General features: G+C 38.9%; 3 protein-coding genes across 3 annotated transcripts; 2 read left to right on the top strand and 1 right to left on the bottom strand.

Moving 5' to 3' along the window:
• The first annotated feature begins 14,492 nt into the window (after positions 1 to 14,492).
• LOC132154169 (protein FAM163A-like) lies at positions 14,493 to 18,326 on the top strand. Its single transcript, XM_059562777.1, has 2 exons — positions 14,493 to 14,624; positions 16,614 to 18,326. The coding sequence occupies exons 1-2, from the start codon at positions 14,532 to 14,534 to the stop codon at positions 16,971 to 16,973; spliced, it is 453 nt and encodes a 150-aa protein (XP_059418760.1). The 5' UTR covers positions 14,493 to 14,531; the 3' UTR covers positions 16,974 to 18,326.
• A 750-nt stretch (positions 18,327 to 19,076) lies between these two features.
• Positions 19,077 to 23,452, top strand: LOC132154761 (rab GTPase-activating protein 1-like). The gene is made up of 8 exons (XM_059563427.1): positions 19,077 to 20,379; positions 20,766 to 20,834; positions 21,010 to 21,120; positions 21,229 to 21,333; positions 21,420 to 21,503; positions 21,590 to 21,661; positions 21,754 to 21,945; positions 22,665 to 23,452. Exons 1-8 carry the CDS (start codon positions 20,281 to 20,283, stop codon positions 22,857 to 22,859), a joined length of 927 nt encoding a protein of 308 aa, XP_059419410.1. The 5' UTR covers positions 19,077 to 20,280; the 3' UTR covers positions 22,860 to 23,452.
• Positions 23,453 to 23,506: 54 nt separating this feature from the next.
• On the bottom strand, positions 23,507 to 26,682 carry LOC132154760 (interferon-induced protein 44-like). Its single transcript, XM_059563426.1, has 8 exons — positions 26,239 to 26,682; positions 25,489 to 25,972; positions 25,341 to 25,392; positions 24,901 to 25,096; positions 24,635 to 24,787; positions 24,240 to 24,411; positions 24,032 to 24,132; positions 23,507 to 23,933 (listed from the first exon to the last, which is right to left on the bottom strand). The coding sequence occupies exons 2-8, from the start codon at positions 25,964 to 25,966 to the stop codon at positions 23,748 to 23,750; spliced, it is 1,338 nt and encodes a 445-aa protein (XP_059419409.1). The 5' UTR covers positions 25,967 to 25,972; positions 26,239 to 26,682; the 3' UTR covers positions 23,507 to 23,747.
• Positions 26,683 to 27,106: the final 424 nt, after the last annotated feature.

The raw sequence follows: 27,106 nt of genomic DNA, 5'->3' as shown, positions 1-27,106 counted from the left end.
ACCTTTTTTAAATTTTGTTGAACTGCACTATTATGAATTTAAAAAGCTGAACATTATAATCAATACTGGGTAGTAACTGATTGCATGTCATTTGGATTACATAATCATATTCCATAAATGTAGTATTAGATTAGACATGGCCAGCAACATACTCAGGTAGGCTGTGGCATTTAAATGATGCTCAACTGAGCCTGTGTGAATTGTAGCCTCAGTTTCCTTTTCTTAGCTGCCAGGAGCAGCACCCGTTGTTGTCTTCTGCTGCTGTAGCCCATCTGCTTCAGGGTTCAACGTGTTGTGCATTCAGAGATGGTATTCTGCATACCTTGGTTGTAACGAGTGGTTATTAGAGTTTTATCATCGCTAACCTTTTATCATCTCTAACCAGTCTGCCCAGTCTCCTCTGACATCAACAAGGCATTTTCATCCACACAGCTGCCACTCACTGGATATTTTCTCTTTTTCGGACCATTCATTTAAACCCTAGAGCTAGTTGTGTGTGAAAATCCCAGTAGATCAGCAGTTTTTGAAATACTCAGACCAACCCATATGGCACCAACAACCAGGTTCAAAGTCACTTAAATCCTCTTTCTTCCCCATTCTGATGCTCGGTTTGAACTTCAGCAAGTCGTCTTCACCACATCTAGATGCCTTAATGCATTGAGTTGCTGCCATGTGATTGGCTGATTAGCTATTTGTGTTACCAAGTAATTGAACAGGTGTACCTAATAAAGTGACCGGTGAGTGTATATACTGTTTAAGTCATGTGCTGTAAGAATCTTGTTCAAGACCTTGACATGCTTATCGAGGTGGCATTTTAATGAAATTATTTATTTGCATATAAAGGCATAGTGTAATGGAAGTCAGGAAGGAGGGAATGACATTCCCGTGTCGTGTGTAAATATTTAATTACAAAGATGTCATATAACAATATGGCATCTTTGCACTAAAGCACTTTTCCTACATTACATGGATTGACACAGATGAGTTGAGCAGGCTCTTAATCTCCTTCATTCAGCTTTATTACAGAACCCCTCTGCTGGTACTATTCTAATTTATGCAACGAATCCCTGCCAGCCCTCATAATCAAATCTGTCAATAATGTGGCACCTTACTCTGTGTGTGTGTGTGTGTGTGTGTGTGTGTGTGTGCATACACAAAGAGAGGGAGAGCTTGAGTCTATGATAGGATTTGCGTATATGTGCATGCTTGTGTCTTCATTTAAGTCAACCTCAAACCTCATTAATCTTCCCACATACTGGAACGTTTGCACACAATGTATTTTTATTAGCTTTGCATGTTGCCAAAAACAAATTGAGAAATTGGGATATTTTAATGGAATGTTCACTCAATTTTTATTTGATTTTTTTATTTATTTATCAAAATCTATGCTCTTAGTTGAATATTACATTTAATAATTTAATAAAATTAAATATTAAAATATTAAAGTGTTCATTTGGTCCGATCATGCAATATAAAATATGCAATAAAATATCAGTAGACCAGCATGGTCTGTTTTAAATAAGTGGTTTTTAAAAGTAGCTACATTTTGAAGATTTATCTGCCAGTTTCTTGCAACAACACTGATACATGAAAAAATCCTGTTCTTCTTAATATACCATTTATATAAAGTGTTTAATTTGGCTTGGATATATTGTTGTTGTTTTATTTATTTTTATATATAGTTATTTTGGGATAGATACTGTAGATGAATGCAGTGGATTTGCAGTATATTTTACTTTTATGTAACCAATAGATTCTTTTTAAATTATAATTTTATTTATATTTCCTAATTACCTGACTATCATAACTCACCAAGCACGTTTCTAAAATATAAAGCCAAGTGTCATGTTCTTTCTACGGTGCAGGCTATTCTCTGGACAGTGGTCATGTGAAACATGACGCACGCTCGCAGGCTGACGCTTTGCTCTAGCTTAACGTCTGTAAAGGTGTGGGTTCATTTCCTGACCCTTTCCGCGCGCGCAACATCATCTCCTCGCAGGCTGTTGCATCCTCCTGAGCGACCGCCGGCGCTCTTCACATGCTGCACACTACATACCGTTCTCTGATTTGCAATCTGGGTAATGCCACTCATTTATTTGCGAGCTCGGATGTGTTATATATTTTCTCTCACAGCATACACGCGGCTGTTCGCAGGGATTCTACGGAATTACAGCCGCAACAAATGATGATGTGACAGCCATCCATTCAGATAGATAATCAAAGCCCGCTGTGCAGAAGACGCTGCATTTCTGCTAACGAAGCAAAGCCTCACACGAGCATTTCCCAGATGAACGGATACAGTAGTGTTCACTACTGACAAGCATCAGTCATTTGGAATAATACCCTGCACACTGCATTACAAACATTCTGGAAGGAGGACAGACAGGTTATAAGGTAACTGAGATGTCCTTCCATATGAGTAGACATGCACTTGTGCTGAAATGGATTGATTTGGATTTTGAAGTGTAATGTAAGTGATGAAGTGCCAATTCAAAATTTGTCAGGTTGTGGATCCTTTTTTTTTTACACATTTTGTAGTAAGCAAGCATGCAACAGCCATGAAAGTGGGGTTACTATACAGAACCACAGGACACAATACATTTATGAAGGTGGGAGAATCCTAAAATATGGTGATTCTGGGACACTATGGCCACCATCTCCAAATATATTTTTGTATTTAGTATTATGTTTTTTTTGTTGTTGTTGTTTTTTTTTTTTTTTTTTGCATTTAAGATCAATGTGTATGAATTAGATAGATGTATAGATAGAGAGATGGATGACCTGTTTGTGATGTTTAAGCAGGATAGTAGTCATATGTTTCCCGCTGAGCTATAGCTTTTGGCGAAAAAGTCATGTTTTCCACAAGGGGAAAGCATATGTTGTCTGTTTCTAGGAGACATGACAGATACACAGATGCTGTTTTAGTGGATACATGATTTCTAGGCCAGTGATGCTCTATCTGCCAAGGGGGCCTGGTGTGTTTGGAGCTGCTTTTCAACTGTTTGTTTTGCTGGATTTACATGGCAAGCTCTCCAGCAGTGTGCACTTGGCAGATGTACTGCTTGAGGGAGCATGTTTGTTTGAGTCAAGCTATGGTAAACCATTAAGTCTGAAGTTTTTAAAGCCTCACTGTGAGTCTCCTTGACAAGAGAGATCCCATCAAGGGCTTTTCTGAAAACAATTCTTGTCTGTGGCAAGAAATGCAGTTGAAAGCTAAAGGATGATGACACGTGTACATGAACATGACGTAATACTATAATATGATTAAAAGGGGAAATGGTAGACGATTGTTAGCCATTTACTGCAGTATTTAGAAGAATAATTGACCCAAAAATTTGAATTTGCTTAAGATTTACTCACCCTCAAGCCATCCATGATGAAGAGTTTACTTCTTTATCGGAACAGGTTGAAAAAACCTATCAAGGAATTTTAACATTTGGCCAAAATATGAGTATAATAACACTTGCTAGAGTGAAAAATCAATACTCTGGTGTCCTCTAACATTAAAATCCTTTGATATATTTGATAACAGTTTGGATTGTTTACAATTGCTTATTTCACACCTGATTCAGACAAGTTTACTTTTTCACTGGAGAAAGCATTATGGATAGAGGACTCATATTGTAGTTTGAAGTAATGGTTTGAAGTATGAAATGATGATGGATTTGATTATTACAAACACAGTTTTTCACAATACGTTAATAGATGGACTGTGGAGTCATGTGAATTACTTGTGGATTATTGTGATGTATTTATCATTCATTTGGACTCTCATTGTGATGGTACTCATTCAATGCAGATAATTAATAGGTGAGCAAGTGATGTAAAGTTCTCCAAATCTGTTCTAATGAAGAAACAAACTCATCTGCATTTTGGATGGCCTGAATGTGAATTTTTGGGTGAACCATTCTTTTAAAAGGACCTATTAAGATGTTTTTTTTTTCAATGGCAGAACCTTAATTTGAAACATTTGCCTTGTAGCCAGTTAGGAACAACTTTAATATTTAAATAATCATTATCTTTAAGATATAAATGGATAGGGTTGCATTTATATTCTTAGACCAAGAAAAATGAATGATGATATTCCTCTTCTCTCTGTTCATTTTTTAAATCCATGCAGCTGCCCCAGATTTCAACATAAATATATTCTCTCACACAGCAGAGATGAGTGCTTTTTGAAGAGAATGGGGTGGAAAATCTGTCCTTCACTACCTGGCTAAATGGCCCGGTGATGGAAAAATATTGTTACAGGAGTGATATTTGAATAATTGAAAAAGGACGACTTTAAAATTGCAGGCTTGCCATGATTTCAAGTGCAAAGTAAGAGGCTTCCTCAACGAAATATTCAGGCCATTATTTAAGAGTGGATATATCAGGAGAAGGGATTCATTCAAAAATGATCTGAGCTCCTGCCTCTCCATTTCACAGAGCGAGAACTGGCTCTCATGGCTGTGGAGAAGAGATTCATTTTAATAATGAAGAAGGACGTTCACCTTACTATCTCCCACAGTGTTGTTATAAGTGACATCATAGATCAGGCCGACAAGCTGTGTCAAGAGAAGCCTCTCAGCATTGTGATTGCAGCGGTTTCTGTTTGTCGCTGACTTATGTATAGAACACATCAAAAACAAATTACATTGTGTATATGAGTGAACAGAGCACTGAGTCATCCGCTCAGTATTGCTTGAGCTATCCAAAGAGACAGCTTTAATACTTACTGCTGAGTTGGACAAGTGCATGGTTCATTGCATTGGCATTTGCACTTTGAATGACTTGTGCTGTGTAAACAGTGATTTCAAAAGTTCACTTTCTCCTGAATGGACTCATTAGCATGGCACCTAATGTATTGTAGCCTGGTTTGGAGTTTTTAGCAGTGGTCATGACTGAAATGTGGGAACAATTTGTTTTACTATTTATTTTACATGACTGATTTCTAGACCTGAAATTGTTGTCTACTAGTCAGAACAAATTTATTTGTATACCACTTTTCATGATGTTAATGTTTATATATTAATATCTTTATGGCTTAGTCACATTTATCATATTTGAGATGGGTGATAATATAGTTTACATTTTATAGTGATACAAGCAATCAAGCTTTTATCTGTGAGCAATTCAAGCAAATATATATGCATTTTTTACATTAACTATCGATAGGAAAAATTCTGCTTCATACAGTATAAAACTTTTTTTTTCAGTTTGATATAAAAAATATATTTGCCAATATTAATACAACTTTGTTGCCACAATACTCCTAAATCTACAACTATTTCTTAAAACTATATGCTATACTATATGCTCTTGCTATTATTTATATAAATTTGTGATTTCTGAACATGACAAATATTTATGGAATAAAAACACACACACATATATATATATATATATATATATATATATATATATATATATATATATATACATATAATTTAAAATAAGTTATAAAAAATATTCTGTTTATTTTTATTCTTGTTTTATTAAATATTTAGTTTATAGTATTTAGTCTCATTTAGTCTTTAGTCTCTATAGTTTGTCTGTAGTTTATAGCATTTGTGCACAGGTTGTATCTAATTCCCTAAACCATAAGCCTCTTGTCCATAATTTTTCTTTTCTTTTTTAAATCTCTCCACAATTTTTTCATGGTCCCTCTTTGTGCTTTAAATAAATGCCAGTGAATTAAGTGGGGTAGGGGCAATTGCTGAATAAGAACCCAGTCAGCAGCTGCTTTATAGCCTGACATCTGAAGCTGTCTCTTGATTTGTCCTTGGGGCGGGATGTGCACGCTGGCCATCCATAAATCAGGAAACAGAGACCCGCTGGCATATACAGTCCCAGCTGGAGAGGGAGGCTAAAACTAAAGCTACATTAAAGGTTTGGAGGTTTCATTTGTATCATGAAAAAATCTAAAATGTTGTGTTTTCTGGCAATTTCGATTTTAAATTTGATGTCTTGGAAAACAAAAAGTGAAAAATAGAATAAGAGTTTGAAGAGTTGTATCCCACAAAGACATAAGGACTATTATTATTAATCTGTTTCCTGTTCTGGTCTAAAAGTCTGAGAACAATCCGCAATTAAAAAAGAAGAAGAATAAGAAAGAAAAACACCACAGTGACCTGCGATAAGACAAATACACGAATATAAAACATTTGACTTTCAATTCAATTCTATTTTAGGCCCCCAAAGAGAAACCAAACATGATCTTTCTAAATCCTTTAAGAAACCAGCCCACTGTAAGAGAATTCTCCACAACGAACAAGGATTATGAGAAAATTTATGCTGAATGGGATTTGATTTCCGTCTCTCTTTTTCTTCTCTTATTAAACCCAGTGGTTTAAGTGGATGCTATAAAGGCTAGAACTGCAATTAGAGTAAATGAAAGCTCGAACTGGGCTGTCCACACAGAGTGCAATCTCAGTTCTTTGCAAGATGTTTTCTATTAGCACCAAACTGCTGTGCTTGTTGTGTTGCAAAGCTGGTGTAATCATTAGAAAGGATAATGAGAAAATTGAGGAAAATTAGCTGTTTAATAGTCACACAGATTTAAACACGTTTCTCCGAGCAGTGTTAACTCCTCTTCGCTGACGCGATGAATTTTCGCAAATGTAAGGAACCATGTACCAGGTTCGTCACAAAGGGAGACTCCCATGAAAGGTGCGTAGTATGTTTAGGCTTACATCACGCACAGGCGGCGCTTAGCGGCCTTTCTTCTTCTTGTCCCCACTGTAATGGCCTGCGGCTTAGAGTACTGCGCTCAAGGGTAGACATGTTTTCTAATGTCGCCCCCGTGTCTAACCCCCGTCATGTCACTTCTGCGGCTGCCGAGGCACTGCACCAGGCGATAGCTTGGGGAGACACGTGCAACATGGATTTTGAGGACAGCGCGGCGCTGGAATTTTCTCCACATCGCTCGCTCTCCCCTACCCTAGTGCAGAAAAAGAGCTTTGTCGAACCAGTCGTTTTCTCTAACGAGGATTTACAGCCCACACCGGAGGCATACGATGCTATCTCCTTCGGTTGTGGACATTACAACGACGACACTTTATCCACCGCGGCCACGGGGTCTGTGGACTTTGCGGCCGACGCTAGCTCTCTCCCTCCTAGTGGACAGGAGAAGTGTGTTTTCCCCCTCCTACAGCGAGCTGTTGGATGTGGTTTCTCGCGCGGTGGGTAAACTGGGACTGGATTGGGAGGTTGAGAAGGCAGAGGCCTAGCCTTCATCTAAGCTGGACGACCGTTTCTTAACCAGTCGTACAACTGTGCAGCCCCGAAGGCCCTTGCCTTTTTTCCCGGACCTCCACCAGGAGGTTTCGAGGTCCTGGAAACAGCCGTACTCGGTGGTATCACTAATCGCTGCGGATTTCACCACCATTTCTGACATGGCGAACCATGGCTATGCAGCGATGCCTCTGGTGGAAAAGACTCTCGCCGAACATCTTGCGCCTAATTCGGCCGCGGCATGGAAGTCTCGCCCCCTTCTTCCTTCTAAGGCGTGTCAAGTCACGTCCAGCCTCATCGGGAAATACTACATGGCCGCTGGCCAGGCGGCTGCTTCGCTCCACTCTATGGCGGTCCTTCAGGCCTACCAAGCGGAGCTCTTAAAGGAACTCGATGAAGGGGAGGGTATCATACCCGAGGCCGTGAAAGAGCTACGACGAGCAACGGATTTGGCGCTACACGCTACCAAACATACTGCTCGAGCAGTGGGCCGTTCCATGGCTGGTTTGATTACGGTTGAGTGCCACCTCTGGCTTAATCCCACCGATATCAAAGAAAAGGACAAATCTTTTCTTATGGACGCTCCTGTTTCTAAGGATGGTTTGTTTGGAGAGGCTGTCACTTCGGTGGTGGAGAAATTTAAAGCAGCGAAACAGCAATCAGCCGCATTCCGCCAGCTGATTCCTCGCAGCCCTAGGGAGGTTGAATGCCGGCAGGCGCCCGCGCGTTCTCGCTCAACCTCGTCTCACCGCCAAAGAGTTGCCTCACGGGAAGAGCCTTCGTCTATGGCACCCCCTCGTAAGGATTGGGGTCCTAAGGTTTTTCCACCGGCTTGCCAGCGACAATGGAAGAGATTAGACCTGAGCTCGACGGCTAATGCCTCTCGTTCTCGGGCCCCGAATAGCAGCTCCTAATACTCTCGCTGTTTGCCAGGGAATGTGCCCTACACTAGAGAGCGGTGTTGGACCGCTTCTGCGCATCCAACCCTCTCACTGCAGTCCCCACACTCAAACACTTACTGTCTCGCCGCAAAGGGCGCTTCGAGCAGCATTGGATCGCGTTATCATGCCGAGGGTTCCCTCAGACACTCTGCGCAATTCAGCTTTCAGAATCCGAGGGACGGTTCAAGGGTCTGGCAAAGACGACCCGTTTATGACGGCTCATACAGCTGCCGCTTTTTCGCTAGCGGCAGAGCCCGATGTTCATCTTGTTGGATTAATTCCTGCCGTGGACACGTTTCAGGATTATACACAACGAGACACAACGACTTTGACGCATGCACTTCCCCTGTTCACGAACGCCGCAAGCTTTTCGTGCCCGGACATTTTAACGTGTATGAAAGCGTTGCAGAAAGCGGAAATCTTGAGACCGCTAATGTTGTCTCACAATGGGTGTTACGCACAATTTGTCATGGATACACAATTCAGTTTCTAAAAGGCCCACCTCCTTCCCGCGGAATTCTTCCCACGGTTGTGAAACCAAAGGAAATAGCGGTGCTGCGACAGGAGATGTCAACTCTGCTGAGCAAAGGGGCTATAGAGGAAGTACACCCCTCTCAGATGGAGTCAGGTTTTTACAGCCGCTATTTTGTGGTGCCAAAAAAAGACAGCGGGTTGCGACCCATTCTGGATTTACGCCGTTTGAATCTTACACTCAGGACGATCAAATTCAAGATGATAACGGTAAAGTCTATTTTGTCTCAGATTCAACCAAACAACTGGTTTGTCACGATCGATCTGAAGGATGCATACTTTCATATTCAGATCATCAAGAGACACAGGAAGTTCCTCAGATTCGCTTTAGAGGGCAAAGCGTATCAGTACCGCGTTCTTCCCTTTGGCTTAGCTCTGGCTCCCCGTACTTTTTCAAAATGCATGGACGCAGCTCTGGCCCCGTTGCGGCTCCAGGGCGTTCGCGTGTTGAACTACTTAGACGATTGGCCGGTGTTAGCACAATCACAGACTCAAGCACAATCTCACCGGGATCTTGTGCTGAATCATCTAAACAGCCTGGGCTTACGCACACATTTCCAGAAGAGTGTTTTAATTCCCTCTCAACGGATAACCTTTCTGTGAATAGACTAGACTTGGACTCTCGCGTGATGACAGCAAAGCTATCTCTCCCACGCGCTCAGTCGATCGCGTCATGCGTGCGTCGCTTAATAGCGGGTCGCACAGTGATGTTGAGCTTGTGCCTCAGACTTTTAGGTCTAATGGCAGCGGCATCCCCTGTAATCTGTCTGGGATTACTTCATATGCACCCTTTTCAGTGGTGGACGAAAAGTCGGAACATTTCACCCCGTTGTCTTCCGCATCGGACGATTTCGGTGACACGGAGGTGTGTTATGTCAATAAAACAGTGGATGTCAACCGAATTCCTTCTAGCCAGAGTTCGGCTGGGGATTTGTGCTTTCCGAGAGACTGTCATGACGGACGCGTCTTTGAACGGTTGGGGAGCTGTTTGTCAAGAGCACCCAGCTCACGGAGTGTGGACAGCGACACAACGCAGTTGGCATATAAACAGGTTAGAATTACTGGCAGTTTTTCTAGCTCTCCAGTATTTCTCGAATCTGCTGATCAGCAGTCATGTACTGCTCAGGTCAGACAACATAGCGGTTGTGTCGTATCTGAATCATCAAGGAGGATTACGCTCTCGCCCCCTGTGCAGGCTGGCGAGAAATATTCTTCTTTGGTCTCTCGTTTTATACAGGCCTTTCTGCCCTGTGCAAGTTCCTTCATGGGATTTATCTATTGTGTTGCAAGGTTTATCAGGGCATCCGTTTGAGCCCCTGGAAACTATACCGGATAAAATCCTGACTCTGAAGACAGTTCTTGTGGCTTTATCCTCCCTCAAGAGAGTTGGGGATTTACAGGCTCTTTCTGTTTCACCCTCGTGCATGGAATTTGCACCAGGCTCTGTGAAGGTATTGCTGCGACCGAGGCCTAATTATGTCCCTAAGGTCGCTTCTAACCCTTTCCGTTTTCAACAAGTGGTCTTGGAGGCTTTACCCCCTGCAGAGGCGGGGTCAGGAGATCTAAGTCTTTGCCCTGTCAGAGCGCTAAAGACTTATGTTGTTCGTACAGCCCCATGGCGTGAGTCTGACCAGCTGTTTGTCTGTTTCGGACATAAGAATAAAGGCCATGCTGTCACAAAACAGCGCATGTCCCATTGGCTGGTGGAGGCAATATCTTTAGCCTATGAGGCGCGCGGACTCGCTTCGCCCTTAGGAATTAGAGCTCATTCCACGAGAGCAGTGGCTTCTTCACAAGCTTTTCTCAGTGGGTCTTCTATGTATGATATCTGTGCTGCAGCAGGATGGTCCTCACCGAGCACTTTTATCAAGTTTTACAGTCTTGATGTGAGGATGTCTCCTGGCTCCCGGGTTCTCTCCGCTTGAGCAGATGCTTCCTTGGATCCCAGCTATGAGGTACGTCAGGCGTTATGGTATAGGATTCCCATACGGTGACGTCACCGCAGCATCGAAGTGACCTATGAAAGGGAACATCTCGGTTACGTATGTAACCATGGTTCCCTGAGTAGGGAACGAGATGTTGCGGTCCCAGCCGTTCCATACCTTGATAGCATTCTTCTTCTTCAGTTCATGAAATCTGAGCGAAATAACGCGCGGCACCCAGGTATACAATGCGTACGCATGCGTAGGGTGGTGCCAAGCGCTATTTGGCCAATAGGATTGGCGGGATGGTATAGGGCTTCAGACATTCGTCACATCGAGGGCTGTTCCCATACTATGACGTCACCGCAGCATCTCGTTCCCTACTCAGGGAACCATGGTTACATACATAACAGAGATGTTATTTACACTGAGAAAACAACATTGCTGCTGAAAAGACCACCATAGTTGCTCACCAGCATACTGTATGTTGTTTTGGATGTTGGTGCCTAGCATGGAATGCTGATTTTCCCACCAGGCTTCTTAACTAGCTTAACCAATAAGACTAGAACTAAAAGCATTGAATAAACCAGCCTGGACTAGCATGGAATTTCATACTAGAAACTGGTCTTTTTAGCATGGTATCCTTTCTAGTATTAGCTTTGCTAAGCTCAGGCACAATCTAATTAGTGTTCTTTGTGTTTATTGTTTTTTTGTGTGTGTTTTTTTGCGCTTTTCCTGTGAGTTCATGTTTCATAGGAGCACTCTTGAAGAGTTTTGAACATCTAGGAGTTTTGCTAACATGTGGTTATACGACAGCCTCTGTTTGGAGACATTAATGTGACTTCTAGATGCTACATTAAGTTCAGTATTGTTTTTCTGTCATGTTTGATGTGATTTGATTTTACTTTTAACATTGTAGGCATATTTGTGTCATAAACATGTCGAACCCCAAAGCTATATTGGGTCTGCTGCGGTCAGACAGATAAGAGGTCAAATAGAGCTGCCAGATATCCAAGTTCATAACTGTTCTGGAGCAAAGGCAGGGAGGACAGATGCCACACTCTACCAGAGCACTGAGGGGAAGTGTGCTCCCTTAAAAAAAAATACAACGTATATTATATTATATTATATTATATTATATTATATTATATTATATTATAAAAGTTTGGGTCAGTAATATTTAGCTTGAAAGAACTAAATACTTTTATTCAGTATGTACTGTAAGCGACTGAAAAGACATTTTAATGTTACAAAAAATGTCATATAATACTGATCTTTTGAATTTTTCATCATAGAATCCTGAGTCAGTGTGTCAAAAATATTAAGAAGCAAAAGTATTTTTTAAACAATGATAATAATCCAGAGATGTTTCTTGAGGACCAAATCAGCATAATAGAATGATTTCTGAAGAATCATGTGACACTGGAGACTGGAATAATGACCAAAACACATTTTCATAGTACATGTAAAGCTTCATATGTGGCTTCTGTGCTGCTTTCGCAATGTGAAGATGGCTGACGTGTGCTGGTGATGCACTAAAATATAGTGGTAACTAGAAATCAAGGGGGAAATGGAATAAAAGAAAAGGAGCAAGAGAATGGATGAAAGTGAGGGGTGTTGGGGTATTTGGGGTGAAGTGGGTCAGCAGCCCTAGGTACCATGGCAACGGAGATATACGAGCATCTGTCTATTGATCTGCAGACTCATTGGTGTAATAGAGTAAGCCAGGTGATAAACGAGCTTGCTGACAAGGCCTGCGCTGGGTTACACTTCCCTTTGCAGCACATCTCGGTCAACATCTCCTCACATACCTACATAATATACATGGGATGGTCATCTCATATTATTATGCATGTTTCATGAATAAACAAATGAAAATATACAACAAACAATCTCTCAAACATCAACTGAATGAACATGTGTGTGGGATGGGGAAGCCATCGTCAGCTTGCGAGTCTGAGCTAAATTCAAAAACACTGGAATGTAATCCGCCAAATGAACAGTATGGTAGTTCTATTATCAAAGTGTTCATTGAGCCCAGTGGTGTCTTTTACTTTTCACTGTGAATAAGTGACTATCCATTTAGAAAAGAATCTCTCCAGGGTCTTGAGGACCAATTTTAAGCACAGCTTAATTTAATGGTTCTCATTTTTTTTTGGCTCCAGTGTGCACTGCAGTGTGGTTTTATCTGTAATATGGTTATGAAGTATGTGTGGTCAGAGAGATATTGTGTATAAGAAAAAATAGACAAGCCACTTGAATGGTATTGTTTTACAAGGTGGCTGTAAGAAAGGAAGTCCCATCTAGCTTTTGGGTAAAAGACTACCTTATTGGTAAAATCTTCACAGGGCTGAATTCAGAGTAGCATGCTATTCTTACTAGAGATGTGAAGTTCTGATCATTTTTTCCACACAGAACATTGCAGTATTTGTCTTGTTGTTAGTTCAATTGTTTTCTACATTAGACTATTTTTCTTAGTTGAAGCTTTAAGATAATATACATTATTTTTAATATACATATATTTTAAACTAAAATAATTTAATGTCAAACTCTTTTGATGAGTAGGCTAGCTCTTAATCGATTTGTGTCAGGGACTTTTTTTTTTTCATTTATGCCTTACGTAAGCATTACGACTTTTCCTCGTTCTAGTAGAAATTAGAAAATAACAGAAAATTGGGTTGTTGCCAAGATGGTGACGAAGTGAGCATACTTTGTATTTTGGAATTGTGTGCAGAAATCCCAGCATTTTGATGTGATTTCACAGTATCGCCACAAATTTAGCACAAGAAAATACTTGGATGAACACAAACACTCTCCAATTCAACAACTGTATGTAATTGTCCAGACATGTCAGTCAGTTTAACCTCCAGCAGTCCACAAATAAATCCCACATCCGTACTTTCTTAGAGTTTAACTGCTGGCAAGCAGGACAGTGGACAGGAACACACTGCTTGGCCACAATCCAGAGAGAATAGATGGCACATTGCTTTTAACAGCATTAGCATTCCACCATTCCTGTATATAATTTAGTGCTTTTACCCTGAAAAATTGACAGGAAGAGGCCTTGTGATGGATGAGATAACATCCCTGATTTTGAACTAGATAAGTCTGGGTTCTGCATTTAAGAGGACATTGATTTTTTTTTACTAGTTAATTTTGTTTCAATTATATCTTAACATAAGGTGCTCTGTAGCAATGTTGCTTCTAAGTTTACTTGTTTCTCATTGGTAAAGTACTTCTATACAGTATTTTATGTCAGGCTCTGAGCCATAAAGTCAGTATAATGTTCTATTCAGTTTTTTAGGTTTTCCACCATGTTTGCTGTCTCTTTTTTCTATTTTCTGACATTGGCTTTGGTTACCTTTGATTCAAACTACTTGTTTATTGCTTTGAATTATGATCTTGGTACAATATTAAGATATGTGAAATTTTGCCATGCTTAACTTGTGCTTATAATCTTTGTAGTATCACAAACCTATTAACACATTATTTTTAGTTGAATAAATGTTAAAAATATAATGTGTATAGCTGTGATTCCATGCAGATCTTATATTGTACTGCCTCCTTCTGGACAGAATGGCTATTGTGGCTGTTATACTATTGCTGAAACAGAAGTTCTTACAAATCTGTCATTCACATCACATGTTTCACTTCTTCTTTGATATCCAGAAACTGTGCAGTTTAGTGTCTGCAACCCATGAGCAGTGCATCAGGAGAAGAATAAATACTCTGTCGCCTTTTGTCCACTCTGCTCTCTTCTAATGTAAGTGCTGAATGCAATCCATACACAGACGTTGACACATATCATTCAACTGAAGTTACTGTTTGCAGTATCTGTCTGTTTTTATGTACAGAATGGAGTTTCAGTAAGACAATTGACTCCCTCTCTTTTTTTCTCAGGGTTTGATGGAGATCTGGTCGGATGACAGCTGGAACTGTTGTCATAACCGGAGGAATTCTCGCAACAGTGATACTCCTGTGTATCATTGCAGTGCTTTGTTACTGTAGACTCCAGGTGAGCATTGCATTTACATTTCATTGGAGGGCTAAGGAGCCATATGTCATGAGCTAGAGGTTGCAAAAGACCCAATGGTCAAATAGGGCAAATGCAAAAATGCATTTAGTTTAAACAGCATGTAATATGTGCGAGCTGTAAAGTTTGTAGTCCCACAACCCAGCAGAGAATTAGTGTTTTTGAGATATGGGTTTCCATTGTTTGTTTGTTTTGTTTTTTACGTTTAAACGTGCAGTATGGAATGTTTGGCCACCAGGGGTCACTCAATCAAAACAATAACATGAGGCGTACTTTGATGACGTCGGGAAAGAGCGTAGGCTCATGGGAGTTGTTGTTCATTGGAACACGCGCTCTGTCGCTCCCCACATTCCTCACTCATTTTAACTGAGGCCGGCGACACACTGGATGCGTGGCGCAAGCGTCTCAGCTGCGTGGCGTGTCAGTTTTTAATTTGGCTCCCATATTAATAGGTTAGAGCTTGCAGACTGCCTGCATGAGACGCGTGTCTCAGGCGCGGCTTGAGCCGCGCGGAAAACGCGTGCTTGCTAGAAATAGAACCGACGCCTATTTTCACGCGACACGCACGCGTGTTGGAAGCGTTTCCAGGCAAAATATAATAGGAAAATATTTTTATATGTAATTTTGTACACAAATACATATTAATTCATGACATTTTGATGTTTGAAAGTCTATAGGTTGACATAAATTCAGGTACAAATGTAATTTAAAAAATAAATAAATAATTATAAATTTTCAAATATTGCACCTGTCAAACATAAGTATATTTTGCCGTCAATACTGTTGGCGGTGTCCTTTATCAGTAGGCTTTATATTTATGTTCAACATGAAGTATAGATATTGTTGTCATGAAGACAAGAGCCTGGTCTGTCGGCGGTCTCCCTCTATGTCACCTACAGCAGCAGCAGAGACGCCACGCAGCCAGTGTGTCACCGGCCTTAGTATTTTGACAATCACGTATTTTCGAACGGAGAGATATATGAATTATCAGACCCCTATCAAATCAATATTCCATCTAGCTAGTAGTAATATATGTTAAAAAAAACACGGTTGCCTTTCGTTAATAATTATAATTAGGCTACGTTTATACTATGATATCGAACAAGATAGTGAACTGCATTTGAAGCTACTTTATCCAGCTAGATATAGAACACATGTAGATTTACATTATACTCTACATGAGAGCTAGTCCGTCTGCGTTTTACACAAGACATCATCATTTCACAAAATATACGGATAGATACAGTTAGCTGAATGGATGCATACCTGTTTATTAGAATGCAAGCTTTGCTTCTGTTCACCTTTGTATTTGGCGGTTCCGCAGGAAGTTAGATAAACTAGAGGGGTCAAAGTTTATATGACGCCATAGACGGGCGACAAAACGGAAATAAAGAAACGTGCCGTGTCTTCTAATTAAACTATAATTTTCTCCGGATTTTAAACTTCGTGGAAACTGTCGGGATAATGTAAGTACACAACAAAAAATTTATATAACATAGATATAGTGATTTTCTGCTATTTTTAAAGCAGAAAAATTACATATTGTGCCTTTAAATATTGTTGCAAAATTCTAATTTGAAATGTGAACGTCTCTTTACGTAGTGCTAACTGCAAACCATATTTTACTACTTACTATTCACTATTATAAAAACCCAAAGAAAATTCCTGAATGTCGAATTAGGAGCCATTCACACAGAACAACTTTTTTTGTTTGAAAAGACAGATGAATGGGAAAAAAGAGCAAAAGTTAAAAAAGGGTTTTATTTTTATTTTTTTTACTTTTTAACTTATTTAAGCACAACAGTGAAATATGCTCTATTATTGGAATAACTAAAATCCATTGCAGAATCATTCCGTGTTCTGTGTTCAAATAAGTTCAGCGTGTGACTCAACAATTTGAGGAAGATCTACATTGAAGGCCCAATTCCTAATCTGGTTTCCTCTGTATATCAAATCATCCCTCCATCCTAGTATTACTGCTGTAAGAGGAATGAGTCAGAAGGGGAGGCGGGCTCAGTCGGAGATCCTCAGCCACAGTTCGCCTGCAACACATGCAGTGCTCCGGGAGTGGATGGGCCGGCCGTCACACCTCTCTCACTGCCATACGACCCCACTCCGGCTCACAGCTACTGCCCGACTTGCTCACCCTACTACCTCCGTGGCACGGATGAGATGCGGAACGGCGGTGAACGCCTGTCCTACATGCCCACTCACTACGAGAACCATGGTGCTACTGCCCTTGGTCTGGCCGCCATGTACGGCCCCGTGCTGAGTCATCGCAGTACCCCAGACTTTTACACCAATACACGAGCCATCAGCACTGACGTTTGACCCTCACAGACCTGGAGATGGACCCAGCAACAGAGTCACATCTGTGGACCAGAGCAATTGGGACCGTTACATCTCCATGCGCCAATGGTCAAAATGACCTACAGGATGCCATGTTATTCTTCCACACAGGTCTATGGCCATCTTTAATCTTCCATTATCTTTTGTTTTACCTGCTGTTTACCTCTTTCTTACACATCCCTCCCTCTTCGTGCTTTGAGGGCTGTGTGTTATATGACATTAATTGTTTGTGGCATTTTTGGCCTTTTTAAGTCTTAAACGTTAAATTGGGTATTTTATTTATATGGAAAAGTCAGATAAAGCATATATTATAGTTAGAAAATCGAAATAGGAAGCTTTTTTAGGCTCATCTCAAGTATTTTGTTGTTTATCGTGACATAAAAGGCAAACATTACACACAAATTTCAATAGCTTTTTAAAAAAGTATCTTTGTTGGAAAGAGCATGACATTCAGCTTTATCTAAATATCCCTGATATACTGAGCCTTTGTCTTTGAAAAACTTATTGTAGGATGAGAAATTATCCAAAATGTGATTGTCTTCACGTGTGTTGATCTGTAGGGAAAATGTTAAATGAATAATTGATGATGATTATATTGATCAGTTCATATTTGAATATATGTCACATTAACTCAAATTCACAATGGCACAGAGACAGATGTGTTGACAGTTGCTGAATTAGCAAATAAGATTTAGGTCGGAGTTGAATTATTAATTCACACTCATTTCTTTGTCCGTATCCACTACATACTAGGATTAATAAGAGCTTTTTAAAGTGCAGTTGCTGAAACCTTCAATTGTACAAAACATTTCCAAAAATCTTCTCAAGGCACTGAGAGTAAAATGACTGGAAAACATTCATATGCATTTATTTATCTTGTTCCTTTTTGTATGGTATTATGGCAGTTGAAATGATACTTGAATGATATTCGTTCCTTGTCTTTGCATAGGTTTTTTGTAAATTATATCTTCTCACATATTTGTTTCATTAGCCATATAGTTTATAAATTGTACACTCTGATGTCTATGTTCACTCTGTCTGAAGCACTCTTTCTTGGTAACTGGTTCACAATACAGACCACAGGATGGCACTTCTATTTTACATTTTGGGGAAAATGTGAAAAAATATGGAGAATATCAGTCTATGGTTTAAAATACTGAAGAAAAAAAAGAGTAGCTTATTGTCCACATATTTCACAGAATGCTTTTGAAAATAAAGGACGCATTTATAAATGCCTGTAGACTTTTATAAAATTGGTCAATTGTGATCAGAGTAATAAAAGCCATTTCACATCTGTACCAAAACATGTACATAAAGATCTAATTATTTCAATGATTGAAATGTTTCCTGTCAAGTCTATATCTATTTATATCTAAGAGCCAACTGCAAATGCTTTTGTTTACTGATAGATAGATAGATAGATAGATAGATAGATAGATAGATAGATAGATAGATAGATAGATAGATAGATAGATAGATAGATAGATAGATCGATAGACTTTTGTTAAGTATTCTTAGCATTTAATTGTTTTTATTTTATTTTATTTTTCATTTAAATATGATTTATACCTATGGTGGCAAATCAGAATTTTCAATGGCCTTACTCCAGTTTTCAGTGTCACATGATCCTTCAGAAATCATTACAATGATTTGATTTGTTTGATGCTCAACAACATTTCCTAACACTTATGCTGCTTAATATTTTAGTGGGAGCCATGATTCAGTAATTTTTTTCTGAATTCTTTTTTCAATAATAAGTTCAAAAGAACAACAATGTGACTGGTGGAGAAGAAATTATGTGAAATAGTAAAAAAAAAAAAAATTATATATATATATATATATATATATATGTTTTTACTATCTGTTTTGATCAATTTAATGTATGCAATCTTAATAAAACTAATAATTTCTTCTTTTTTTTATATTTTAAACAGTATAGTATAGTATACAAAACCACTGCGTGAGGAAACAGCATTTATGTAATTTTGAAAAAACCTTCACTAATCGGTTTTCTCTTTGCAGCTTGTTTTTTCACTTTGATATTTGTCAGATCTGGGAGTGCCAAGCAGGGCCGAGACTGCATTCCGTCTATTGTTTCAAACTACTTGAAGGACCAGTTTAAGATCTTGTTTAAACAAATAGCTGTTTCATGTATCTCATTTGCATTGCAGTTCAGCATATGTAAAAGAATTTCACTCTCAGCATGATGAAGCTTTCCTCTTGTTTTTCAGCTATAACAAGCAGCACACTTAACAAACTGATGTGAGAGTCACTCCCCCGTCACAGTGAATGTTCCCTGTAGAGAGCTGTGAGTTTGTTTGTTTGCTTCACAAGATCATGACGAAACCTGAAGTCTGAAAAGTGGCCGCCTCCTCTAGTACAAGAACCTTTGAACACCATGACAATTTGCTCTTTGTCTTTATTGCTCTCTTCTCCTCCCTTCTTTCAATTACTAATAACATCCTCCCCCACTTTTGCTCTCTTTTGGCCCCTTCTCTTTCTCCCTTATTAGCTTGGCTTTATTCCAGCTGATGACCACAACAGATTATCTCTGTATTTCAGACAAAGAAGCAAACTGTTTTATAAGAAACTCTAGTGCTTCTTAACGAGTTTTGATTAATAATAGCTGCATAGATAGATAGATAGATAATGCCTTCCTGAAGCCGCAGTGAGATGATAAAAATAGTTCACAGCCTCCATCATTCCTGCCGAACATATACAGTGGCCAGATAAGAAGCTTAAGGAATAGAGGAATGTATTGGCACCTGCTTTTCCCAGGAAAACTGCAGTGTTTTTGTGTATGAGGCGACCTAAAGGATTACAGCAAAAATTTCAATTTCACAGTCTTTAGCCCTGAGTTTAACAGACAGGCAGGCTAGCAAACTAAACAGTGACGATAAAAGCTCTTCTGAAAAATATATCTGTTCCAGGTCCTACTTGTGTTGGATTAATCATTCAAATAATATTTAACTTAGTTCTGCTTCAGCAATGAGATAATTGTGTTTGGAAATAATTAGTATTGGGTGCTAGATTGTGGAACAATATTGTAAGGAAGTTGAATCAGGAGAATTTGGAAGAGTATTTGCACCTGCTTGTTAGGTAAGTGAAGATCCAGAGGACAAAGGTGGAATGAAATGAAATCCCTCCCATAGTGTTACGTTAGGGCAGGGCTTGAATTGAGATAGACAGATATAGACTGCTGCCTGTCAAACCTGTTGTCATTTCTCCAGACAAGTTTAGCTACCTACTTTGTATTTAGAGATCATTTGCGTTCTACTTACCTGCCAAAATGATGGAAGAAGTGTCTATTGCTGTGGCTTATGATGCCCATATGTCAGAGGAGGAGATCCTGGCTAGTCTAGTAGTGGAGACTCTACCAAAACAAGTGGTAAGTTCAGCACCCTTTGACCTCATGTTAGTCTCATACTGATTCAAACCTGGGATGCTGGGTTTTTTAAGGTATAGCACAATAGCATGTTTTGATTCAAATCTTTTTACAACAATGCAGAAATATATCATCAATTTACATGTAATTATATATATACATGTACATTAATAAAAAAGTAGATCATTGTCATATTGTGCATAATATATGAAATCAATTTTGTATATTATTATTTTACTTTTTAGCATTTTTATTAATAATAATGAATTCATATTTATTAAAATCAATTGCAATTATGCAATCATTACAGTATAATGTTACAGTACATTCTTTTCATGCCTTGAAGAGTTTGCACACCTGAGACTTCTTTGAATCGTCTTTTTGAACAGGTGCCCTCTAAAAAGCCAAAATTAAGGGAAAACCAAGTGCAGCCAGAAGACCCACTCGACAGGTATGAGGTAAGAGATCACACCCTGATGAAAACAAAAAGCTTCTGTCCTCCTTTTGCAACACACACATCTACAAAAACTGTAGCTCTTTATTTCATTTACATTTTGTGAAAATTTCATAATCATGCATTGAATACTTCAAGGTTTTAGATCTGTGGGATAAAAAAATGTTTTCTCTTTCCAGAGAGAAAACCGTAAGCTTCATAAGAACAGTTTGCGCCTGGAGCAGGAGAATGATGACCTTGCACAAAAACTTGTCACCAGCAAGATTGCACTGAGGAATGCTTTAGATCAGGTCTGTCAAATTATTACGAGTTGCGTATGCCATACGCAAAGGCCAGTTTCATTTTCTGTTTAATTTGCTGTGTACAGTATGTTGAGATAGATCTGCTGTGTTTTTCAGACCGAGGACCAGGTGGATGAATTAACCAAGGAGCTTTTGAAAACCAAACAGCTTCTGATGGTTACAGAGGACGAGAAAAGAGGAAAGGAGGAGGAGGCTTCACAGGTAGGCTTAGTTTTAACATCACTGATGTACACAAAGTGTTTTTTGACATTCTTTGCCCTTGTCTTAAGTATTGATATGTTTGACAGCTAAAAGAGATGTTTAGGAGAGAGCTGGACAAAGCAGAAGCAGACATTAAAAGATCAAACAACATCATTGCAGACTACAAGCAGGTAAGCATTCATTTAGAACTCTATAAATTCAATAGACATGATAACATTTGATGCCAAATTTCAGCCCAATTTATTGCATCCTATAGATTTGCTCTCAGTTGAATGCTAAACTTGAAAACCAGAAAGCTCAAGCAGACAAAGAGTTGGCAGTTATCAAGGTAAGAAACACACGGACCTCAAAGCACTTTGACCTTAATCATTAGACTTATTTTAGTAGCATGATATTTAGTGATACGTGATACTTTTTCAGAGCAAGATGTTGGAGTGTGAGCACTGCCAACACATCTTTAGTATGGATGGATTGCTTCAACTGTGCTCTGAGGATGAAGATACCTGTGCTAAGGATGAAGTCAAGGCATCTCTCAGAGAACAGGTCCAAGAATTAGAGAGAGAGCTGGCCCAGACCAAGCTACAAATGGTGGAGTCCAAATGCAAGATACAGGTAAGAGTCTTTTTGTTATTATTAACACTTCTAATTCTGGAAGTGTTTCTGAATTAACAAAGAAAAGCTATATTAGAAGTTTTCTTGTTTAACTTTTCATGTAAAAATTAAATAAATAAAAAATTAATTAGAGATGGAAACTTTTCATCCACTACATAAAAGTACACATTTGTACCTTATTTATCCCTAAAGAGTGCATATATGTACTTTAAAGGTGCATACAGTATATCAGTACCTAAAGAGTTAAGGTACAGCCCCAGTGACTGCTTTTGTTACTGTTTTTCTGAGAGTGAAAAATGAGCCATAGTAAATTTATTAGCATTACAATAGATAAATGCTGTTAAAAATGTTGTTCATTGCTCATGATACCTAATGCATTACCTTATTCTAAGCACTTCTGAGATATGCTGTTGATACGCTGTCAGTACCCAAAAGTATCACAACCCTATCTTGATAGCTCCACCCCTATATTCACAAACATGCCGCATGCAACAGGCACCTCCACCATCATGACTGGACACACCCCTTGCTGGGGATTGGTTGCAAGTATGTTTTGGTGCTCAGTCTGATTCGTTACTCAGAAATCACTTACTGCACCTTTAATTAATCAAAACTTATTTTTAAGTGTTGTTGAAGTGTCTCATTAAGGACTATAAAGTTATACTTTTATACTACAAATGCTATTTCACTTTTTCTGTCTATCATCTTGATGTCCTAAGGAGCTGGAGCACCAAAATGCACTACTGACGGCTGAACTTCAGGCTGCTAAAAACACATGGCTGAGAAAAACTTTGGGCTCTTTCAGGACAGCTGCCAGCGGCCATCAGAACTACTCTCAAACAGATCCTGCCTGGAGCCCCACTCACAACCCCCACTCCAGCTGGGTCACCAGGAGGCTCTCCTGGGCCCATTGAGAAGGGAGAGCAGCCAAAGTATGAAAAGGTTAAGCATACTGGTGGAGAAGAAAATTATTTAATGAGAGCATTCCTGAAATGAGTCTCACAAATTATGAGAAGGCTTTTCCCTCAAACCAGAGGACATTTCTAGATCCGTATGGTTGTAAACATTGGGAATGAGAGGATTCTCAAAGGATGGGTGACAGCAGGAAGCAATATCTTCCCTTCCAGAGATGAGTGCAACATCATCTTAAGGCAATCTCACATGAAGACTATATCAAGTTTATGTATTGCTGTGAGTTTAAGCATAACGCTTTAAAAAAACGTCACACACTGCAAAATGTTTTTTTCTAGTGAGCCTAAAGATTACGCCTCATGTGGGAAGATCTAAATGAGCTGAGTTTAATTTAATTTAATTTCACTAAATCAACCTAACTACATTTGGTTACATTAACAAAAGTAATTTAAGGGTTATAGATCAGGTATAAATAGGTCTTTAAGGTAACAACTGCCTTCTAATGCTTTTTATGGTCCACTGTTGGTACTGTATAATGTGAATGTATTTCTTTCATTATGTTCTACAACAAATAAACTTTATGAAGTAAAGACAATTATCAACATAATGACAAAATGGCCTTAATTTAAATTTTAAACAGCTGTTCACGAATACAGAGAAAAAAGCTTTTAATATTTGATATCTGGTTACATGGTTTGGATCACAAATAGTTTGCATGTTCAAAGTAATAGCAGAAATATTAGCGGACCTTATAATACATAAAAAGAGATGAGCTTGTGACCTAAAACAATATAAACAAGTAAATATGGATGCAAACGGAAAGATACGATTTGCTAATTCTGAAATGCATGCAGAACCTTCAGGTCAGCCAGGGAAAAATAGACTGAGCTCTACTCAGACCGCTCATCAGGATTGTAAAGATCATCAAAATATCCCTCAGTGGCTCTGAGCATCTGAACAACAGCATTTAGAAGCAGTATGTCAGTTTGAGAGTTTATTTCCAGTTCATGGCAGTAGTTTTTCACTGGGACCACAGCAGACAGAGAGACTCCAAGCTGAGCACTTACCTCCTGCATCTGTCACAAAACAGCTCATCAGAAATACTCAATATGTGAAAAAGAACATTATGGGAAACAGAACAGTACCGACTACATAGAATTGTATGTTAAAGTACCATTTTGTTGATGTAGTGGCTCTGGTAGACATTTTTTAGATCATCCTCCACTAAGGGGCAGGCTTCATCCACCTTAGTCAGCAGAACCATCTGGGGAATATCTGATGAACAGAACAATGTTAATTGAACTTCCATCATTTAAATGACACAATACACTCATGTCACTTGAAATTAATTCAAATCTGCTTCATTATTTTTTGTCACTAACTCAGCTGGTTGGTTTTCCTTCGAAAAACTGCAAACTTGTTGATCATTTTGTCTGGGAGGAGCTTGACTTTGCAGGCATCAATCACATACACCACACAGTGAATCTGGTCCTTCAAGCCAGGAGATTTACAGAAATGAGGGGAGTCAGGCTGTATAGGCATTGATGGGTTAAACTGAGAAAACAAAAGATATGTAGAATATCTTTAAATCATTCTGATTTCAGACAGAAAATATAGAATAAAAGAAAGTATAATAAGAATAATACACAGACACACACACACATATATATATATATAAAGCAATGTTCATAATTTTTTGTTCTTCTAACTAATTTAAAAGTTAAACATCTTCCAGACTTGTTAACTATTATGTTTACTTTTTACCTTACGTTCTCACCTGATACTTGTCTTGAATGTGTCCCTTCAAAATGCTGGCAAAATCATCTACATCCAGGCCAGTGTTCAAACCTTCCTCCAGACCCATCGAGTCACACAGAGTGAAGGGAACATGGCTGACACCGCTGCCTGGTTTTATGTAGTAGGTACGGAACTACATGGCACAAATATTTACCAATTATTTTCAATACACAAATACATACTAATATATTATATATATATATATATATACACATCAGAGGTGGCATAATCAGGATAGATGTCTACCTGAGTAGTCAAACTGGTGCCAGCAGTGCCAGTGTTGGCCTGGCTGCTCACATAACCCTTGAATACAGAGTTGATGGAATTGAAGAAACTTGATTTTCCAGCACCAACAGGACCCACCAGTAGAATCCGAGCCTGTTTAACTGAGCTAACAGAAGGCTTCCAACCATAGATGATGCTTAAGAGTGCCTTTCTTCTCCTAAAAACATTATTAAGTATCATTGGCAAATTCCTTAAACACTCACAGGAACACAGTGAACAATTCTTAAAATAGCAACACACCAAATTAACATTTAAATTATTTTAAGGACCATTTACATTTAGTAATTTAGCAGACGCTCTTATCCAAAGCAACTTACAAATGAGAACAATAGAAGCAATCAAATTCAATAAAAGAGCAATGATATACAGAGAAGACAGTGAATTTGGTCTGCTTTACTCACTCAGAGTTCCACTGCACATTTCTCCATGGTTTCTCCATGAGTGCTCCATATTCTGATGAAAATCCAGATTAGTTATTCACAGAACAATTACTGAAAGTGCATTACTCTTTCAGCAATTCTCTAAAAAGTAGCACAAAATAATACCAACCTTCCACTCTGTACACCTCACATTCTGTAAGCTGTAAGTCATTCCCATGCATTTGCTGTGGATCAAATTGGTATGCTCCAGGATTACTGTAGACGGTGGCTGTGCTATTATAAAGAAACACTAAAGAACCAAAGTTTGGACCCGTGTCAGTGAAAGCAAACTGGGGATTTCCACTGAGCACACGTGTAGGATCTTCTTTAATTTCTTTGTCATTAAAGCTGAAGAGAAAAGCTTTTTCATCCACAACATTTTGGTTGGTTTGACGAAAATCCTTGCTAGTAAAAGCTCCAAAAACATATCCAGACTTATTGTAAGCTACAATAACAGTTGGTCCCTGCATATTACACTTTTGGTGAAATGTATTGACATTGTAGCCATGCACACTGGCTTTGAACAGCAGGCTGAGGTTGGCATAGTTTAACAATGAGCAGAGCTTCTTATTCTGCCATTTGTTCAAGCTGGATTTCACAGTGCTCATAATGATCTGAAAAACATACGACCAACACTTTTAAAGCACGCTGTTATAAAGAAAAAGAAATAAAAGATATTTCAAAGTATAAAAATACGTCCAACACATATAAGCTTGAAGCATTTTGTCCCTAAATTCATCGACCAAAATTTATTTGAAAGGATTCGATTCATCCAAACTGTTAATTTATATCAAGTAGGTAATGCAAAAAATTCATAAATAAATAAAAAAAAATTATTGACCAAAAAAATAAATAAATAAAACATGAAACTATAGCCTACGTTGGATGGAGTCGTAAGTCGCCTGCCTTCTCCGTTTGGTACCCTGAAAGAGATTAGTTTCGTTTTTGCTGAAACGCAACTCACTTTTAATTTTTTTTTTAATAAAGAAATTAAGCGTGACGTCACGTCAAAAACTTTTCGGCACGCCCATTACTCCAAGCTGCAGTGACACCTAGTTGGGCCATCAGGAATTCTCCCTGTGCTCCCGATGGCCAGTTCAGGCCTGCTCCATTCCACCAATTTCTTTTTTGTTACTTACAACGCTCTGAGGATCGAAAATGTTTCTTATGCAAACAATGTAACTATACTGCTCTAAACTTTTATTTTGTGTTTAAATAGCCTATTGTTGATGTTTAATTAAAATAATGTAAGAACTCAAAAGTAATACAAAAAACTTGACTCGTGTTAGAGTGGCTCAAATGTGACCGATCCAATGCATTTGTCTCCAGAGGAGTAGAGCAGTTTTAGCTGGGGGATGGGGGGGGGGGGGGGGGGGGTGCAAAATAGGTCCAAACCCCGCCCTGCAATCGATTTCACTAATCAACTCAGTCATGGACTCACCTGAGCTGTCAAGAAATATTCAAACTTCAGTTTAGTCTAGATACCATGTAGGTCCGATGAGTTGCTTCCTATCAGTACAAACAAGTGCTGAACTTTTTATGTTTACAATGTTTTTAGTGGTTTTTAAATGTTAAAATAGTGATTTCATAATGTCTCGAGAACTACGTTAGGTAGTGGAAATGGCAAATGAGCCAATGATCCTTTGCAGCCATCTTCTGGTTATAGTGGAAATATTGTCATTTTCATTTTTAAAAGGATAGTTCACTCCAAAAATTAAAATTCTGTCATTAATTACTCACCCTAATGT

Source organism: Carassius carassius, chromosome 12, assembly GCF_963082965.1.
Source record: "Carassius carassius chromosome 12, fCarCar2.1, whole genome shotgun sequence".
NCBI classification, from domain to species: Eukaryota; Metazoa; Chordata; class Actinopteri; order Cypriniformes; family Cyprinidae; genus Carassius; species Carassius carassius.
Note: the sequence above shows the minus strand (reverse complement) of the source record. Positions and strands in the feature narration are given on the sequence as shown.